General features: G+C 35.6%; 1 protein-coding gene across 1 annotated transcript; it reads right to left on the bottom strand.

Moving 5' to 3' along the window:
- Nucleotides 1–1,864: 1,864 nt before the first annotated feature.
- On the bottom strand, nucleotides 1,865–21,177 carry LOC109071672. Its single transcript, XM_042726434.1, has 8 exons — nucleotides 21,021–21,177; nucleotides 7,423–7,515; nucleotides 6,739–6,842; nucleotides 6,536–6,616; nucleotides 5,023–5,143; nucleotides 4,376–4,428; nucleotides 3,785–3,934; nucleotides 1,865–3,679 (listed from the first exon to the last, which is right to left on the bottom strand). The coding sequence occupies exons 1-8, from the start codon at nucleotides 21,118–21,120 to the stop codon at nucleotides 3,503–3,505; spliced, it is 879 nt and encodes a 292-aa protein (XP_042582368.1). The 5' UTR covers nucleotides 21,121–21,177; the 3' UTR covers nucleotides 1,865–3,502.
- Between the last annotated feature and the right edge of the window lie 643 nt (nucleotides 21,178–21,820).

Below are 21,820 nucleotides of genomic sequence, written 5' to 3'. Positions count from 1 at the left end.
ATCTCGATAACTTATTTGTGACATACATGGAAGGAGTTTATTGTTTTACCTCTATCATTTGTTATTGTTTTGAGGCAGGATTCCATGATGAATTCTCACAGCGCTCCCAGATTATTATTGTCCAGTAACATGTTTCCCATGCAGGAGCTCTTAATACACACGAGAGGGCACTGTTTACCCAAAATACTTTCTCGACTAAAGCCATTACTGAAGTTGTTGGCACTTACAAAGTGAAGTATTTGTGAACAAGTCCACATTTTGAAAATTAGGAACATGATCATTTTATTCCAAAAGCAATACTTCATCAAAAGCATAATCAACAACTGATCATTTTTTTTTGTTCTATGTACTATAGACTATAGAGGAATAGTGATTTATTGTATACAGTAGTGCACATATGTGAGAAAGCGGTGGAGGGAAGTGTCTGGAAAAAGAGCATGAAGTGTACATGTGTTGGTCATAAACCTGCGGAGGGCATGTGTCTGAGTAAAACCACCTGTCATGTTCATTCTCATGGGGATTATATAGGGACAGGTTTGTCTGTGTGTGTGCGTGTGAAATGAATCTGTGCCTGGTTAGGAAGGTTGATTCAGTCTTGTGGAGAACAGAGATCGTTGGTCTTGTTAATTAAATATTATTCTATACAATTTGTTAAACTTTTTTCAGGTGCAACACAACACAACACAACCTAAACTAAAACTAAAAATCAGTGTTGTTGTATTGATTGTACAGACTAATAAAGCACCACAGTATTTAGTATTTAGTGTTTTTTTTTTAATGTAAGTCAGTATTAAGTTGTCTCTGATTATCATGTTAATTCATTAAGCCCTTTACTTGTTATTGCAGAAGAGTGTGATGTAGATCTGGTGTCACTAGCGTGCCTGTGACATCCAAACTCTTCCACTGAACATCTGAAGCTTGCAGCTGGGTCTGACAGAATGTCTTTATTTAGCTCCTTGGTATTTCGACTGTTTGTTGGTGACTGTAAATGATCTATAAATAAAATAACTTGATGTTATGAAATTGCCTACACAATATTATTTAAATGTATTTAATTTAATACCAAACTCATATACATATTTTAGAATAACAGTAAAATCCTCCACATGCAGTTTATATTTTATTCTTAAGAGGAACTGGGAATAGGTTTCACTTTATGCTTGGTTTATGAATATAATTTTTGTTTTTTAGCTCCTGTTAGTTTGGTTAAAGTGTGTAAAATTGATTCTAAATGATAATGATTTCTGAATTCCCTCTTCTTGACAGTGATTGGCTGGTTCATAGTTGGAGGGAAACCTCAGCTCCGCTTCGGCAATGCTGGTCTTTTTTTCTTGCAGTTGTTGAATTCATCTGGTGGTTGGAGACTCAACTTCTCCACCCCTGTCTACTGTATACAGTATATAAGATATACAATACCATAGTACAAAATGTTCAACTGTGGGGCTCCACAGAGGGTTTAACACACTTCACTTGATCCCATGACCATGTGAATTGTCTGAAATCTCATGCACGTAGCTAGCTTGATGTGGCCCAGGGGACATTACTACTGCCTTACTAGTGTTTTCTTTGTAGGAGCCTCAGTAGATTTACTTGTTTACTTAACCATTTAAAGCCAAAGATTTACGTCATTTATGAATCCTAATTTTGTTGAAATGAAGTGATTTTGTTTTTAGGTGGCAAGTTACAATGTCGATTCTTCTCTGTAGTCATATTTTTAATGAACTTTAAAATCAGAAACATATATTGTATATTCATGCATTTTATGTGTTTTATCTGGCCCAGATGGAATGTGTTGACTTTTGCATGTTGATGTTTGGGATAAATCCTGTGATTTTGGTGCAATTCGTTTAAATATAGTGAAATGTGACACAAACAAAAGTTTATTAAAATTTTCCAGATTTCTCAGAAGGTCAAGAAAATAACAGTAAAAACATACTATGCTAATCTATCTAAATTATTGATATTGTGTTAAAAAAACTATGAAAATTGTGTTTTGTTCTCTAGCGGTTCAGAAATTTGGCTTCTCCACAATAAATGAAATACGACAAACAAAACAATATAAGAACTCACTCATACACATACACTTCCACATGCTGAACAATAACCTTACATATTCATATCTTTCTTAATTCCCCCCCCACCACTGACTAACTAACTGAATGTCTACATTACACACCAAACTAAAAAAGTATAAAACAAAATATACTTTGTATAAAAATATATGCAATTACACAAACAGAAAGGTGAAATTTGTCATTTGTTGTAGGGGCTATTTTGTCTTTACCTTTAAGATGTGTGTGAGTGCATGATGTCTGACACTCGAAGAGTTTTTGCAGTACTTGTGTTATGAGAAACCACTTTACTGCTTTTTGCATATTACACATTTTTCAGCTCAGCTTGTAGAGAATAATGTTAGAAATGCCAAGTTCCTGAGTTCAGTTTCCAGGAACACGCATACTGATTAAATGTATTTTAAATGCAAGAGTTGCTTACATAAAAGCATCTGCCAAACACAAAAACGTCTGAAATGCATAAGAATCCTGTACATTTCCAAAATGAATCAAAGCAAGAGTGGAAAATGCAAAATACTAACATATAGGCGATTGAAAATGAGGCTACATTTATGTCAGTGAAAAGCAAGAGTTGATAACCCTATTCTATCTGATAAGAATCCTAATTTTAACAACTGTTGAATCCAGACAATAGTAACTATTCTGATGTACCTGAAAATTTAAGGATAATGCTTCACAATGAGTTTCAGTTCGTTAACATTAATGAATTCGATTTCATGAACAACATCGACACAAACAATTTTATAGCATTTAATAATCAAAGTTGATGTTAATTCATAAGTTTACCATTGTTCATTCATACATATTCTTTCATAATACATTAATGTTCAACTTGATATGTTAAAAAAATGTATTATGTTGTATATATAGAAACTGGCATCATCATAGATTAATAAATGCTGTAAAAGTATTGTTCATTGTTATTTTGTAATACCTAACACATTAATGTTAACGAACATGCTAGTAACCACCAACACTATGTAGAGCAGCAGTTGTAGACTTGATAATGCTTTTCTAGTATGAATACTGTACATACTTCAGATTTTGGCTCACCTAAAAGTATAATTCAAATCCTATTCATTATATGCAGCTTAGAAATTCCTTAAGCATGGAAGATCTCAAGAGAATGCGTCAAAACGCTGGTGGAGTCCAAACATATTTGAAAGTGTAAATGTTTGTATATAATTGATGTGGTATCTGAACTGTTATTCATCAGCTAACATTTCAGTCTCAACTGGAACAGATTTGTTTCTTTCATCTAAAAGGCTGTCCAGCAATCAGTCTTTTCACATAAGTTTCTCGTACTTTCATCACTGTTTTTCTCAACATCATCTCTGTTACAGTTTTTGTCACAGCTAGTGCTGTTGTGCATGATAACCCATGATGTTTGTTCACTCTTCACGCTGGTCAATAAATTGATGTTGAGTTGTTTACATCGGAGTATCGGCCACTTGTGTTTGGGTGGCCGAGTGTCCGTTGGTGGGGGGAGATTCTGGAGACTCTCCATTGATGATAAGCTTGTCCAGAGGCTCCTGTTGAGGCAGAGGAGCCACAGACAGCAGTGTGTTGCCTTGGTTCTCTTGATCCACTTGAAAGGAGTCCTCAGCTGATTAAGACGAGACATTGAATAGATATGCTGAGCACTGATCCTACCTCAACCCTAATACAACTGGTTCATTTGGAATGTGCAGTGATTAGATGGTCACACTCACCAGTCGTAGCCCTTTCGATTGTCCTCGATTTGTCTTTAGAAGGTATCCAGCAATTAGCAAAGCAGCAAGAAGCAAACCCGTTATCAGAAGAGAGATCAGGACAATTTTAGAGCGCTTGCCCATTCGGGACACCGCCTCCTCTACTTCCACCTAGACACAGACCAATTCCAAAATATGTTAGCTTTTTTGACTCGGACGTAGTTCTACTTTGGTTTTTATAGCTTTGTGTTACATTATTGTGCATTAAGTGGAATTAGGTTTGTGTGAAGTGTCATATAGTGTGTGAATCTGATTTGTCAACACAGCTGTTTACCCTCATAATGAGTTACAGTCGTACCTCACCCTAACTCACAGTAACCCTAAACTAAACCGCATGGTAAAATATGCAGTGTTTCTGATTCAGAGACCTACTGTAATAGGGAGTGTATTATTCATATGGACTGGAATCTGGGAGTAACGCTTTGTTAAACCACTGTTATGCAAAATCCTGATTGCAGACATACAGGCATACTCTTCCTCTTCCTATTTTTGTTTTCACTCTTTTTCACTCTGCTTACTTGATTACATGACAAAGTTTATAGCGTTGCTGACCTTATCGGTGATGTTGTCGTTGTTGAACTTCCCAGCCATTCCTTCAGGATCAGCCATGAAACATTTTATTGGTTTGATTAATTTATAGGTTTTGTTTTTGTTGTTGATTTTCCCTTTGACTTACACCCATATTAGTCACTTATTGATTTATACTGTATTTGTATTTTTTAGCAATAAATTTAGTTTGTAGAGAATTTTTTAATTCCAGTTCAATTTCTGAATTTAAAGTGAGATGTAAACAGTATATAGAAAATTTATAGTTTGAATACTTAAAAATGAATTGAAATTTAAAGAAATTCAATGGCTTTTCTTTTTTAACTAGAATAATAAGATATATGTTGAATGTTGTCTTTAAAAAGAAATTAAGTTTGATGCTTTATATGACGGATAGTTGGTTGTTTGAAATGTCATCTATATTGTATTTCATATCTATAATATTTGATTTATATATCTTATCATATTTTATAAAATATCCTTTTTTATTTTGTCGGGTGGGCCTATATCAAGTCAAATTAAAACATGTATTTTAATGAACTGATATTTTAATCTGGTGATTTCATGACATTGATAGCAGTGTTTTTGCTTTACATCTATATTTCACAAATATAAAACAAGCAAATAAATAACAAAAAGAAGACAATACAAACCTTCAATGCTGTCTCCATAAACAATGATCTCATCTGTGTCGTCTTCCTGATAGATTTCAAGTTTGCAGTCTTCACCGCAGAGATGTTCTAGAACACTCTGTATCCTGACTTTAGTCTCTTCCTATTGGATGAAAGAGTTTTTGAATAAGTGTAGGACACTTTTAAATGCATTTATATATATATATGTGTGTATGTGTGTGTGTGTGTGCATTTATTAAACATGTAAAAATGATGAAAAGAAAGACGAGTGATGCATTAAGCCTTACTCTCTTTTTCTCTACTTTCTTTCTCTCTATCTCTCATATTTCTTTCTTTCCTGGAATGTGTTGTAATATGATGCCTATATGTTCAGGTTTTCTCTCTTAGCAACACCCTCCCCTTAATCCAAAAATTAAAAGTAATGTATAAATGCAACATATAAATAAGACAGAAGCAGTTTAACTTATATCATTTTCCTTCACTTGCTAAACAATTGGTTTTCTTTTTTGTTAAAATGAAATCAGCAGATGTCCTGAAGTCTGCTTTAGTCACATACACATAAGTCATTCATGATGCCTTTTTTTCTCTATTTTACTACTAGTAGTAGATACTTAATTCTATTGAGACTCTTTACTGGCTCTGAAACTAAACCTAGAAGCCTGACTGTGTATCTTGGCAGAGTTCCTGGTGTGAATGCCAAACTGCCGCCACCCATAGAGTGTAATGGAATGCCACTGATGTGCAGACCACAAGGCCTCTATGACGGGTCCACCCAGCGAGACCTTAGCTTAGCACATAGCGTAACACACTTTTTAGGGTCTCTATAGGATGACTTATAAAAAGACTTAAACATATTGTTTAAAGTCATAGTTGGCAAAAGGAAGACACACTTAGCAGTCTCTCTATTGTTTTGTCTGTGACTAAAGGCTCTGTTTTTACTGTATGTTATGCTGATCACACTTTAGTGTGGGTTTTCTGAAATTTAAAGGTGTGTGGGTTGGTATGTCTGAGTGATTCTCATGAGAACATGTGCAGGTCACATTACACTCCAGATTTTTTTTTGTTGTTGTTGTAATTTCCACTGTTTTCAAAGACAATATTTATTACTATAATAGTTTTTTTTTAAATAATTATTATTATTTATTTATTTTACATTAATGCAATGCTTGTTTTTGTTTAAAACAGAATACAGTATATTAATACAACAAATAATGGCATTATGTCTAATTGCTTTACAATTTAAATATACATTTTTATTACATTTTTGTATGTTATGGTAATAAAAATTCCCTTCATTTATTTAAGCAAAATGCCATTTATGTTTCTTTTTCAGAATCAGTTTGAGTACTACTGGTCTGTTTTGGTCTCTATAGTTTAACTAAAGCTTAGGTGAGTTTTCCAACTCTATACCTAATTTCAAACCCCCTTTTAAACTAGTCAGAATGGATCTAGATTCAGCACTGCTACTATTATATAATATAATTTCCCCAGATTCTGCTAAATTATCATGGGATAAATCCAGACCAGTACTTACACATTTGGAGGAGGCCTTTAGTTTGAGCTGCACCTCATATTTGTATCGCACCGGTATTTTATCCACACAGACAACACTGCCCTGCAAAATAAATACAGATAAAAGACTAGAAGTCTTCTTAACCATACATATAATGGATGGAGCTTGACAAATAATGAATTCTTTGATGATGTTTGCTGAAGTACAGTATGGAGTGTCCCCACCTTAGAAGAAGTGACACTGTTTATTTCAGGTGGGTTTGGGACAGTCTGATCTGGGGTATGTGTGTCAGGTTGAGGCGGCTCAGTGGTCTCAGGTCGTGGCGTCTCTGAATCAGGTGAAATGGGTAAAATTACAATCTGGATTTGAGAATCTTTTGTGAGAGAAATATACTTTTTATTACTTGCCCAAGTGTTGTGGTCATTGTCATAAAGAGTTGTTTTTCTCATACAGTTTATTTTTGAATGTGAAGAACATGGACATATAGTTTATTGAGGTAAATTCTACTTTTTAGACTTCAGGAAAATCATATATTATACCAGTCGGTTCATTATACTATAGATCACAAATATTTGTACAAATGGATTAATTATATCACATCTAATCCAAACCAAACCAAACTTGAACTGTAATGTCATTTAAAATAACAACATCACCTGTTTTGGTTATAAATACCTAGATATTTTTCTTGCTTTTTTTTGTTTGCTGATGTTGTGTAAGCTAATCAGCTCAAAACTCAAGGGAAAACAAAGGAAAAGGAATTAAAAGTGATTCATGTTTTTAATTACAGAGAAGGTATTATGATCAAATAGCATCTTTATTAATTCATTAATATATTAATGTTTCGTTTATTTCTTTGCTGAGTTTAACATGGATTAATTGCCTTTTTTTCTTCTTTTTTTTTTTACCTTTGCTGTGCACCTTTGCTGTTGGAAGGAGTGGATCACCATCCCCACGGATGATTCTGCCCAAATCTTCATCCACATTATCACAAATCACAGCTGAAATTTAAGGTAAATGTTATCAGGGCGGCTCATTCAAACTAACTGCATTCAAAGTTATGAGACTCTAATTTTAATCTTTTTTAAACATTCAGTATTTGTTTGGCAGATAATAAAATGAGCAAAAGATACACAATAGGCATGCACTGAACGAGGTATATGAGCAAGAAATTAATAGGTCTGTTCTGCAGGGATGCATTAAATTGCTCAAAAGTGACAGTAAAGACTTTTACATTGTGCAGCAAATTAGCATATTAGAATGATTTCTGAAGGATCAATGACATTGATGACTGAGTATTGAGTGTAAGTGAATTGATGCTGATTTGTAATGATGTTTTAATGGTGATTTGGATTAAATAAATGCATCATTGGTGTGAATAAGAAACTTCTTTCAAAAACATAAAAAATCTTACTAACCCCTTAGTTAGGCACCGCTCACATATTTTATTTGGAAATGTGTCTAGTTAGATAAAATTATTAGAATTAATAAGCCTTAACTGAGCTGTAAATCATCAATATTGTGTAGTGTTGTTTAAAATCTTGTCACGATATTGTTGCATTGGCAGTGTTCCGTAGACTCAAATCCAATTAGCATTTCAGTTAAAGGTTTTTTTTTCTTTTTTTCCCTTGTATTTAATTGAGCTGTTTTCTGTCTTCATCACCCACAATCATTGCAGTGTATGAGTTATAAACTTATGTTAGAGCCAACACATTGAGGCATAGAGCTTATGTGGGTGACGTGTGTTTGAATCTGGCTGGCAAACATTTTTCTTATTCTGTCCTATCTCCTATGCTTCCTTTAAAATGTTGCTGGTGCTGTAGTTGATGAAGCTGGATCTGGTTTGACTAGAGAGATGAATGACAACGTACTGTAACTGAGTAACTGTGTTCAGTTGGTCACATCCAAACTAACTGAATTGAGTAGTAAAAGTTTACAAAACTCAATCTTTGAAATTCAGAGGTATGTTTAGCATTGGCTTAGCATACTTAACTCTGGTTCAAGTCAATTAAATTGCATAATGTTTTTCAGAGCCAGAGGAGTGAAAACTGACCTAATTTCTGAACAGCTCTGCCAAGGGCTGCACTGGATCGAATCAATTAGTTAAATGTGCTGTGTGTAATTAATAGGCTGATTGAGCATGAATACATCAGCACAGACTGAGCTAATAAAACTGTAACCTCACTCCTCCTCCCTGCTACAAGAGGTCCTGACCTCTGACCCCGTCCCTGCCTCAACACAAAGAAAAGAATAGTCAAAGAAACGGAGGCAAGGAGATGGAAAGAGGAAATAAAAGACTCTTATTTATCTCTTTCTGGAGCCATTTCTCATTTGCACATGATTATGTGCTGAAAAATGTGATTTATGTGATTTTCTGCTAGAGATGTTTTGAATAAAGGAGTGATTCTATTTTAAAAAGGGCTTTTTATCTCTGTCTTCGGTCATGTGTCAGTGCTCAGCATGATACACATGAAACCTAAAGCGAGACAGTACTGAGTCAGGTCACTGTCAGAATGATTTAGTGTGCGCTCTAAGACATCCGTTCCATCCATTATAATGAAACGATAATTTAGCATTATTTGCATAATTCTCTTGAGCATGCAGCAAACTGTTCTCAAGTTCACCAGTCTAATTAATTCTAATAGATCTTTTGATTGGTCATACACCAAGTTTTGGTAGTCAGCAAATGAGATTTCCCATGTTTTTATTTTGTCTGTAAATTAAATAGCCATGAGAAGTAATGATATGATATGATATGGAAGCATTTCTCTCTTGGATGAATCTCTTCTGCTTGTATTATTATATTTATAAGTCAGGATAAAGCATATTTAACTGTATCCTGATGCTAGAATCTAGATTTTTCCATGCTATAGTTTCACAGGGAAATTCACTAAGAATGAATTGGGTTTATTTGCATGTGCTTCTTTGCTTTGACCAAAAGAGTTATGCAAATCAGTAATGGTGCAAACTCTTAAAAAAAATAGCTCTGAATGCAATTCCCCATCTTTTAAACCGGGTTTGAGTGTTAGTTTGTGGAGGCATAACTGTTTAGTGAAATCATCTCTAAGTGTTTTGTAAATTAGATTTATAAGCAGGTTTATGTAGCTTCCCAAGAATAATAGCCTACATCCCACTTCTGTGTAATACACTTTCCAATGTATGAGTAACTGGCTGATTTAGTGAAAAGATTTAAACCAGGGAAATTACAGGTTCTAAACCTCTATTATAGGTTCAAAACTCTGTCACACATGACATTTTATTAGCATTGCTGACTAAAGAAATGTATAATATTTCTCTTGTCTACTGACATTCAAATTAGGGTTTGCTGTGGATATTATCCTTATAAATATTGTTTTCTCCATCCGTAGACTCCACATGAATCCCTTTATTTGCTTTTTGCATGTTTCTAAAAGAAAAAAAAACACAAAATTGATTTAATATCTTGTTAATATCTCTTTGATATCTCAGTTATGTCTCCTTGCCAGCAATGAGAATAAATGAGGAGCCAATGGAGACTTTTACCTTCTTGTCTTGAAAGAAAGAACCCAGACATGAGTCTCTAGACCTTCAGAAGAGATATTAATAGCATCTCAAACTGTAGTCCGATTTGCCATGAGTTTTCAGTATAACCTTTCAAATTGAAAATGAGAGTTTTTATAACTGTACTTTATAGCAGCTCTATATTCTTGCTGCATGCCAGCAATTGTTTCAGTAATTTCTGTTTAAGACTCCTGAGCTATGAAAGAAATTAATTCATGGCAAGGGTTTTGTTTCCATCACCATTAGCTGAAGTCACCAGATGGGCACACTAAAATCTTGTTTTCCCCTCCTCCTCTACTCCAGGGTCCACCCTCCTGCTTCTCTGGGCCCTTGTTCCTAGTATGACCTCACCTCAGTGGTATTCACTCGCTCCCCCTGGGCTCCTACCTGCTTGATACGGCTTTGTTTATTTCCCTTCCTATGAATTGGTTAAACAGAGACAGTGTGTGTGGTATCACGCGTGTGTGTTTCTGTGTGTCTGGTATTTCAGAGGTGCACTGCAAAAACAGATGTGTAAAAAAACAACACACATGGTTGTGTTGACTGCATTCTGACACATGTTGTGTAGGATTTTAACGCACAATGTGTTATAATAATAATAAAAAAAGAGCCTTTGGACAGATTGACACAATAAATGGGTGAAATATCCCTTTAAGATATTTTAACAGACAATGCAAAAGTTCTGATATTGTTAGTAACACTGTTTATATACATATATATATATATATTTTAACAGACAATGCAAAAGTTCTGAATATATATTATTAACAGACAATGCAAAAGTTCTGATATTGTTAGTAACACTGTTTATATATATATATATATATATATGGAATTTTTGTGTATTTTAGAGGTGATGGTAGAATGGGAAGGTGGTATGTATGTGTGAACTCTTTACTTACACACATCTCTTGTGTATAAATAATTTTAACAAATATTCATTAATATGACTTGACCTGAAGAAGTACAGATGCAGGTAATTGCACATGTTAATCTTTGACTGTTTAGGTTTCGTTAGTGCAGATCTATGGAGCCGCTGTAAATAATCACAATGGTACACAAAATCTTTAAGCAAAAAAAACAAAAAAACAAAACAAACAAACAAAAAAAAAAACCTCTACACTCTTATTAACTTATTTAACACATGCATTAAGTTTAAAATGAGAATGGCTTAGAATTAAAAAATTACAAACCCGATTCCAAAAAAGTTGGGACACTGTACAAATTGTGAACAAAAACAGAATGCAATGATGTGGAAGTTTCAAATTTCAATTTTTTATTCAGAATACAACATAGATGACATATCAAATGTTAAAACTGAGAAAATGTATAATTTTAAGGGAAAAATAAGTAGATTTTTAATTTCATGGCATCAACACATCTCAAAAAAGTTAGGACAAGGCCATGTTTACCACTGTGTGGCATAACATCTTCTTTTTATAACAGTCTGCAAGTGTCTGGGGAGTGAGGAGACAAGTTGCTCAAGTTTAGGAATAGGAATGTTTTTCCATTCTTGTCTAATATAGGCTTCTAGTTGCTCAACTGTCTTAGGTCTTCTTTGTCGCATCTTCCTCTTTATGATGCGCCAAATGTTTTCTATGGGTGAAAGATCTGGACTGCAGGCTGGCCATTTCAGTACCCGGATCCTTCTTCTACGCAGCCATGATGTTGTAATTGATGAAGTATGTGGTCTGGGATTGTCATGTTGGAAAATGCAAGGTCTTTCCTGAAAGAGGCGACGTCTGGATGGGAGCATATGTTATTCTAGAACTTGGATATACCTTTCAGCATTAATGGTGCCTTTCCAGATGTGTAAGCTGCTCATGCCACATGCACTCATGCAACCCCATACCATCAGAGATGCAGGCTTAACAACTTGGGTTGTCCTTGTCCTCTTATTCCGGATGACATTGCGTCCCAATTTTCCAAAAAGAACTTCAAATTTTGATGCGTCTGACCACAGAACAGTTTTCCACTTTGCCACAGTCCATTTTAAATGTGCCGTGGCCCAGAGAAAACACCTGCGCTTCTGGATCATGTTTAGAAATGGCTTTTTTTTTTACCTATAGAGGTTTAGCCGGCAATGGCGAATGGCACAGTGGATTGTGTTCACCGACAATGTTCTCTGGATGTATTCCTGAGCCCATGTTGTGATTTCCATTACAGCAGCATTCCTGTATGTGAGGCAGTGCCGTCTAAGTGCCCGAAGATCATGGGCATCCAGTATGGTTTTCCGGCCTTGACCCTTACGCACAGAGATTGTTCCAGATTCTCTGAATCTTTGGATGATTTTATGCACTGTAGATGATGATAACTTCAAACTCTTTACATTTTTTCTCTGAGAAACTCCTTTCTGATATTGCTCCACTATTTTTTGCTGCAGCATTGGGGGAATTCGTGATCCTCTGCCCATCTTGACTTCTGAGAGACACTGCCGCTCTGAGAGGCTCTTTTTATACCCAATCATGTTGCTAATTTGCCTAATAAGTTGCAAATTGGTTCTCCAGCTGTTCCTTATATGTACATTTAACTTTTCCGGCCTCTTATTGCTACCTGTCCCAACTTTTTTGGAATGTGTAGCTCTCATGAAATCCAAAATGAGCCAATATTTGGCATGACATTTCAAAGTGTCTCACTTTCAACATTTGATGTGTTATCTATATTCTATTGTGAATAAAATATAAGTTTATGAGATTTGTAAATTATTCCATTCCTTTTTTACTCACAATTTGTACAGTGTCCCAACTTTTTTGGAATCGGGTTTGTATTTGCCATGCTGTGCAGCTGGCTTGTCAGTATTGTGGTATTGCAATATTGTGGTTATCACAACAATCCTACTTAGGCTGCTCTTAATCCTGCACTTAACCATTTATCGTATCTCTAATCTGTTTTCATTCATTTTTAGATGAAAAGTGCTACCCAAAGCTGGTTGTTCTGGCATATCTTCTGCCACCGTTGCCTGGTAGTCACTGCAGTGTTAAATAGGAAATTTCATTCCTTCAGTTTCCCTTTGCAATGACTTTGGTATGATTTACATGGACAGTTATTCTTTTAATGATGTCTTGATGCTTTCTAAACTCCTGAAATGTGTTTGTTTTTTCCCCTTAAATCTAAGTCTGGAGCCATATTGCATCCCTCTGCAGCAGGTTTAAGACCGCATCAAAGACCAGAGTAAGCCAGTCTACATTGAGAGTTTGAAGAGCACAACATGACAATACATCATTGCAACGATTAACAGAATGACCATTTCTGTGGATGAGGGCCTGACGTGCTGTGGACAAGATATTCTAGGTGTGAAACTTCTGTCCTCCACAGGTTAGTTCTGTCTTTACTTTCTGAGACTGGGACATCTAATATTGAAACACCACATTCTTTTCCTTTTAAAACTGACATTCCTACTTACTGTGTTTCCTCTTTTGTGGCTCAATACAACTTGTGGATGCAACAAGAAGTATTACTTCACAATTAGGACACACTTACTATTTTACAAGAGTGATTTTCATTGAGAACAATTCCAAAATATGTGCTTAAATGTTTGTCTGAACTAAAATGTTTATAGTTATATGTCTCAAAAAGTATCTGGCTTTCTTATGAAATTAAATTGATCTTATTTTATGATAAATTTTATCATCTGGTCTTGTTTCTGTTAACCGTAAATGTAATTGATGTTGGCAACACTTTTTAATGAATACTGTGGTTAATAGCTAGTGCATTACAAATGCTTTTTCATTATGAAAAAAAGAGACAAATATACTATAGATTTTTAAACTGTCATTGACCAATTTAAAATGTTTATTTGTTGTCTGATTTGGAAAGTTTTATCTTGTATCTGACATTTTATGTTATAAGTTGATCTTATGTTTTGAGAATTGTTATCTGCTAGTCTTGACTGTGTATGATTTTCAGTCATCCAAGGTGTAGTTGATGTTGGTAACACTTTTTTAATGTATTGTAGCTAATAGTTGTAGTGCATTACAAGGCATTTGTGTCATCTAATCATCTAAATTCAATTTATGAAATTGAGATTTAGAATATTTTGTTGTGCCATTGTGCATGCATTGTTCTCTACCCTGACAATATTTGACAAATTAAATTACATTACATTACATTTTTACATCTGTCTGTTTTATTTCAATTTTGTATAATTACAAATTGATGGTAATGCTTATTATTTTTGTTATATTAACACATTAATTAGCTGTTTCTGATCATTTTCAGTTACACATAATGTGTTTAAATGACATGTTGTGTGTTCAATTACAGTTACACAGTAGATGTGTGGAAGTGAAAGTGACATGACATACAGCCAAGTATGGTGACCCATACTCAGAATTCGTGCTCTGCATTTAACATATCCAAAGTGCACACACACAGCAGTGAACACACACACACCGTGAACACACACCCGGAGCAGTGGGCAGCCATTTATGCTGCGGCACCCGGGGAGCAGTTGGGGGATTTGCATTACATAGTGGACAGCATGCTGAACTAAAACATTTTATTAGCTATGTTTCAGTGCAAAGATAAAAGATAAGAGATTGCTCTGCTTCCTGTAAACTGACAGATGGGTTTTAATGAAGTTTATCTTTCAGCAGTTCTGATAAAGCACAACCTGTTTTATTCAGAAAAAAAAGAAATGTATATCAATTACCTCGTTTGAACAGTAGTGCAAAAAAGAGGAAAACTATGGGGAAGTGTGGAAAAAATTGGTTAGTTATCTATTACATTATCTAGTTTCTTTCAAAACCATCTGAGTACTGATGCTTTAAAGCGCCCAGAAGCCAAAGTTCTGATCTAAAAACATCTCCATATAGCCAACTGATCTTATATTTTGTTTTCTTGATAAGAAGAGGGTTCCTTAGACCATTGAAGTACAAAAGAAGAGTGTGGAGGATAAAATTGAGATGGCATGCTGAAAATGAATTTTACTGCAGTTTATAGCACACTTGCCCATCACAGCTGTTGTCCTGTGCTATAGAAAGCATACTGTATCTGGAGGTGACAGCAACTTAATATACAGTACAGTAACAGTACACTTTGCCTTTGTTGTCAGTTACTTTTGGACCCTTGTGGAAGGTTCATTGGATCTTTGGTGTTGTTTTCAATGCTACTATGACTTGTGTCTGGTATTGATTGTTCAGTGAATTTCTTGTTGAATAATTGCTGTATGTTTTTCCATTGTATAACGAAAGCGATTGCTTGTAATTTTACATATATTTGTAGGACAGGTATTAGAGACTGTCTAGATATGATATAAAAATAGATAATATTATAGCCTATTACAGAAATAGAAACATACATAATTTATTATTTTATAATAATGCATACAGTAAAAGAGCAACTTCTAAGCATTGGTAGTTTTACCAACAAACTACTGTACACTGAACTGAATCGTCTACAAACTATTTGAAAGCATTAAAGACTTTGCTCCAAAGGCACTACATAGTGCAGTAGTTGGCAGAATAATTTAAACCATATAAATAGCTCTAAATAACAGTGGCCTCTATAGAGGGAAGACACAATAGAGCGCATTACTCAAAGAATCATATGAAAGCATGGCTCCAGTTTGCCAGAAGTGATATTAGTTGACCCAGTTGTGATGTGAAAAAAGATTTTGTGCTCACATGAGAACAAGAATAAGGCCCCCCCCCCCATTTTTGTTATGGTGGTTCAAATTTAATGCATCTCAAAACACCATAGTAAGTGGTAGAGAAGTGTTAGCATCAGGGTCACAGGGAATGAATATCTTGCTAAAATAGAGGCAAAAATGGGACAATTAAAGAAAACCTTTAGCCAAATTAAAAGAATAGTCCACCCAAAAATGAAAATTCTGTTTTTTACTCATGATGATTACGTCATTCCTAACTTTTATGACCTTCTTCTGTGGAACACAAAGTAGAAATTTTGTCCATTCAATGTAAGTTTTTTTGGACCTCAACATTCCTTAAAAAGAAGAAGAATGAAAGAGCTGACAGGATTTAAATTTTTGGGTGAACATTAAGATTATTTATTTATTTATTTGAAATATGATTTTGGTAGCTCTTCACTTAAAGCCTTTATGTATTATGCATTATAAAGTCTGTATCTAGTTGTAAATAATTACAACCAAATTTAATATGCAAAGTGTAACAATGAATTGATAAGTGTTATAATGTATTAATTGTGGTTGCAATTATTCATTACAATTGTACAATGTATTATCAGGTGGATTACAAGGCATAATTAATGGATTAAAACCCACCAATTCAATATCTCAACAAATTAGAATATGGTGACATGCCAATCAGCTAATCAACTCAAAACACCTGCAAAGGTTTCCTGAGCCTTCAAAATGGTCTCTCAGTTTGGTTCACTAGGCTACACAATCATGGGGAAGACTGTTGATCTGACAGTTGTCCAGAAGACAATCATTGACACCCTTCACAAGGAGGGTAATCCACAAACATTCAATGCCAAAGAAGCTGGCTGTTCACAGAGTGCTGTATCCAAGCATGTTAACAAAAAGTTGAGTGGAAGGAAAGAGTGTGGAAGAAAGAGATGCACAACCAACCGAGAGAACTGCAGACTTATGAGGATTGTCAAGCAAAATCGATTCAAGAATTTGAGTGAACTTCACAAGGAATGGACTGAGGCTGGGGTCAAGGCATCAAGAGCCACCACACACAGATGTGTCAAGGAATTTGGCTACAGTTGTCGTGTTCCTCTTGTTAAGACACTCCTGAACCACAGACAATGTCAGAGGCGTCTTACCTGGTTTGAGGAGAAGAAGAACTGGACTGTTGCCCAGTGGTCCAAAGTCCTCTTTTCAGATGAGAGCAAGTATTGTATTTCATTTGGAAACCAAGGTCCTAGAGTCTGGAGGAAGGGTGGAGAAGCTCATAGCCCAAATTGCTTGAAGTCCAGTGAAGTCCACAGTCTGTGATGATTTGGGGTGCAGTGTTATCTGCTGGTATTGGTCCATTGTGTCTTTTGAAAACCAAAGTCACTGCACCCGTTTACCAAGAAATTTTGGAGCACTTAATGCTTTCTTCTGCTGACCAGCTTTTTGAAGATGCTGATTTCATTTTCCAGCAGGATTTGGTACCTGCCCACACTGCCCAAAAAGCACCAAAAGTTGGTTAAATGACCATGGTGTTTGTGTGCTTGACTGGCCAGCAAACTCACCAGACCTGAACCCCAGAGAGAATCCTATGGGGTATTGTCAAGAGGAAAATGAGAAACAAGGGACCAAAAAATGCAGATGAGCTGAAGGCCACTGTCAAAGAATCCTGGGCTTCCATACCACCTCAGCAGTGCCACAAACTGATCACCTCCATGCCACACTGAATTGAGGCAGTTATTAAAGCAAAAGAAACCCCTGCTGAGTATTGAATACATGTACAGTAAATTAACATACTTTCCAGAAGGCCAACAATTCACTAAAAATGTTTTTTTTTTTTTTTTTTTTTTTTTTTTTTATTGGTCTTATGAAGTATTATAATTTGTTGAGATAGTGAATTGGTGGGTTTTTGTTAAATGTGAGCCAAAATCATCACAATTAAAATAACTAAAGACTTAAACTACTTCAGTCTGTGTGCAATGAATTTATTTCATACACGAGTTTCACAATTTGAGTTGAATTACTGAAATAAATGAACTTTTCCACGACATTCTAATTTATTGAGAAGCACCTGTATATGTAAAGGCGTAAGTAAAACGTTACCAAGTTTTTAATGAAAAATTTATTTGTAAAATTTTTTGACACTGGTTGCATTTCTCTTTTTCTTTCTGTATAACCGTTCCTAATTATGCACGTCTGTGTTCATCAGAAAGAGAAACATCTTTTTACCAAATGTGTTTGTCTGAAGGTGAAAAGTTGATGTCAATAATTGTCCACACAAACAAAAACACGTGTAGGCCAATTCACTCAGGCACTTGCACCACCCCCGACATTACAAATGAGCCTCTTACAACCATAGGGAACATTTCTACAACCCCCTTCTACACAGATGTTATATCTTTCTGCCCCCATCCCCCCATTCCTCAACTCATCTTCACCCCATTCCCTCCATATTTCTCATCACATAACAGGAAGTTACATCTTTTATTCTTTTACTACCCCTGCCTTTCCCTCAAAGCCTCCGGGAATTTCCAGTCATGGAATGTTTCGACATTACAACCCCAGGAATGCTTGAATAACGGGATAGGATGGATTCCTTTTAAGCCATAGGGAAGAAGGAATGATAAAGGAACCTATCATGCGAGGAAAGAAAGACAGAAGGGGTGTGGGTGTCAATAGAGTGGTATGTATTTGTTCTACATCTGTACTGTGATCCTCGAGGCTGCTCACGCTACTTGGCGAGGTCCCACGTCGCAGTTTCTCTCGCAGCCGACAGCACGCTCGCTACATCATGCCCTGCTTCACACTTGATAACACTGACAGTTCGTCAGCTGTTATGAGAGATCAGCTTTACTACAGCAGATGCACAAGCATATGCCTCCAACCCCCGTCTCAAGTACATCTGTCACTTTTGCCTATCAAAGGCAAAGAAAATGTCCTCAAATCTCGGTCATGAATTAACTTTTTTTGGTGACTTACAATTTTTCCTGGTGGGCAAAAAGAAATCTTACATTTACATTTAAAGGTGAACCAGAATGCCAAAGAGTCTTGGGGATTGACTCTTTTGACTTCATCACTCAAAATCATCCAGAAGACCCTAGCAACCATTCAGAACACCCTAGCAGTCACTAACCACTTAGAATGTCCCAGCAACCATTAAGATGACCATAGCAACCATGCAGAACACTCTAGCAGTCATTAACCACTTAGAATGTCCTAGCAACCATTAAGAACACCCTAGCAGTCACTAAACACTTAAAATGCCTTAGCAACCATTAAGAAGACCCTAGCAACCATTTAAAACACCCTTGCAGTCACTAACTACTTAGAATGTCCTAGCAACCGTTCAGAACACCCTAGCAGTCACTACCCCCTTAGAATAACCCTAGCAACCATTAAGCACACCCTAGCAACCATTCAGAACTCCATAGCAGTGACTAAACCCTTAGAATGCCCTAGAAACCATTGAGAACACCTTAGCAAGTGCATAACAATGCTCTCACACTACCAAAAACACCTTAGCATTAGCTAGGTTTTCAGCAAGTTTTTGAAAGAAGTCTTGTATGCTTATCAAGGCTGTATTTATCTGATCAAACATACTGCAAAAATGGCTGTAATATTATGAAATATTATTACAATTCAAAATAACTGTTTTCTATTTTAGTATATTTTAAAATGTAATTTTAGCCTAATGTTAGAAGATGTTAAACTTTTCTACTGTAGATCATCATCTCCTCATATTTTTGGTCTCTCTGAGGTTGAGAAATCGATGATGGTAAAGAACATTCTGTTCAGTTTTGCAGTGCTCAACTAAATGATGCTTGGTCGTTTGCTGCTACACTGAGTGTTCCCTCAGGGATTCTGGAATCTGAGACTCAAACATTCCAGTTAAAGGGAAGGAGGAATATAAGTTTGGACTGCCTTCTCTCTCTCTCTGTCTCTCCCCCTCTGTAACAGCATGCCCCCGACCTCTGACCCCTCAGCCCCTCTCTTCCTCAAGTGTGGGGCCCACACTGTCTCCACCCATAGAGTGGGCAGCAAACATATGGAGGAAAGACAGACTCTTATGTTTCTAATTAGACACTCTTTGAGCAGCCCAACCCCTTCGCTCTCTGCCAAAGCATCATTATCAGCAGAGCTCTTACCCCTTTAAGCTACAATAACTTAGTTACGGGACCTGAGCCAATAAGAGTGAAAGCTGTTCTTGGTTGTCGAGAGCATGCAAGGGAATGCATGCGTTGCCCCAAATCTGCACTGGAAAGCAAACATACTTTACTAGTATTTTGACACCTTAATTGATGAAATAATAGATTTGAAATAAAACATTGATATTTCCTCATATTATTGCATGGTTGAGTGTTTTTATATGGCTAAATATCATTTTAAATTTTTATGTGGCTAAATACCATTTTATGCATGGATTTATAATAATTCATATAATTATTTTTTACTTATTTTCTTTACTTAAAATTCAAAATCTACAGAATTTAAAGAGATGCAAAATTGTAAGTTATTTATAAGTTATTCTAAGTTAAGGTTTCTAGCTTATAGCTTAAAACATGTTCTTGTTTTAAGCTATAAACCATAATAAATTATAAAATAAATAAATAAAATAAAATAATAAAATAAATTTAGTTAGACATAGGCTTAAAATAATAATAAAAAACAAACAGAAAATTACATTTATCTAACTTAAAAAAATAATTGTTTGACAGCACTAATAATTAATAAATATAAATTCAGAAAATAATTTGCCACCATTGTATCCACTATTTGTGGTTTTCCCTGTGCTGCTTTTGTAATGTAAACATGAGTGTTTGTTTCTGTCTCTGACTGAATTTGAAATATGTATTACATACTACGGTCCACAACTTTTGCTGCCCAGGGTCTTCTGAACACCTGGATGCTTCATAGTCCACCAAATTAACAAAATCCTCTTTATGCCTAATGGAATACCAACAGATGGACTCTTTAATTCACATACAGACGCACACACGGCCACCTGGTGATATAATTTATGCACAGATACACTGTGTGGGAGAGAGCAAATCAGCTGATCCCAAGCCATTAACTTAAGAGGAAACTCATCAACTTTATTTACAGCGTATTGCTGTGATGTAAAGGGGTGTGGTAGCTTCTCAGACAGCGAACTAGCAGAGCGGAGTGGAGAAGTGCATGCATTATAGCTAGTGCTGAAACTTTTACATTAAAAGTTTTCTTTTTAATAGTTACTAAAACGTAGGAGTAGATAAGACATCTCAAAGCAAAATGTGAATGTATAACATGCTTCTCCCTTAACATCTTGAGTAATCCAAAGTTGGGTCCAAACATCTGCAGGAGAACAAAAGTGAAGGAAATTGTACTCACCTTGAAATAAGGCAGAAAAAAGACAGATTAAGAAAGCTACATTTGACGCTTTGTGGCATTTTCTGTGAGTGGCCATCCTGAGCGAACGGTCCTGCAGCATGTGGTGTGACTGTGTGTGAGAGTGGGTGAGGTTTGGGTTTGTTTCACTGTGAGTGTCACACAAGGGATAAAACCAATGCCATGGCCCTTCCCCCCCTCTCTTTCACTCGCTGCCACTTCTTAACTTCAGCCGTTCCACTCTATTCTATTCTTTTCTTCATTCCCCTGGGCTGTGTTGTAATTATGGAGTATAGTGTCTGTATCCAAAGTAGCTCAAATTGCATGCTTTTAGTCTTTTGAGTTAAAGTTAAGATGATTAAGACAAAATAGAGACAGCATCAGTGCTCAATTCATCCATCGGCTTGCTGTGATGCCTTAATGAAATCTCACATTGGAAAAAAAACATATTTTTATAGCTGCCCTGTAACAAAAGAATGAAACGGGAGGATATTTGAAGTTTATGTGTATTTAACCATTTTAAATGTACATAAATCTGTGTAAAGCACTGGAGAAAAACTAAATGTAAACATTGTATTTTATAACTCCTCTATTCCCCAACTTAAATCTGAAAGTGGATGATAAATGGCTTCTTTGTCCTGTTTCAAATAAGAATAGTGTTTTAGGCAGCATTCCAGCAGCAGGTCCATGCACAGAATGAAATGTGTTGTTGCAGCTTCTAGTGTTATGTTAATGCATACTTTCCAGACTCAACAAAGTGCCTCAAGTATTAATAAACATATAATAAATCAATGTAAGACTTT

This window comes from Cyprinus carpio, chromosome B6 (genome assembly GCF_018340385.1).
Source record: "Cyprinus carpio isolate SPL01 chromosome B6, ASM1834038v1, whole genome shotgun sequence".
Classification (NCBI taxonomy): Eukaryota; Metazoa; Chordata; class Actinopteri; order Cypriniformes; family Cyprinidae; genus Cyprinus; species Cyprinus carpio.
The sequence above is the reverse complement of the archived record's forward strand: the minus strand, read 5'-3'. Positions and strand labels throughout refer to the sequence as shown.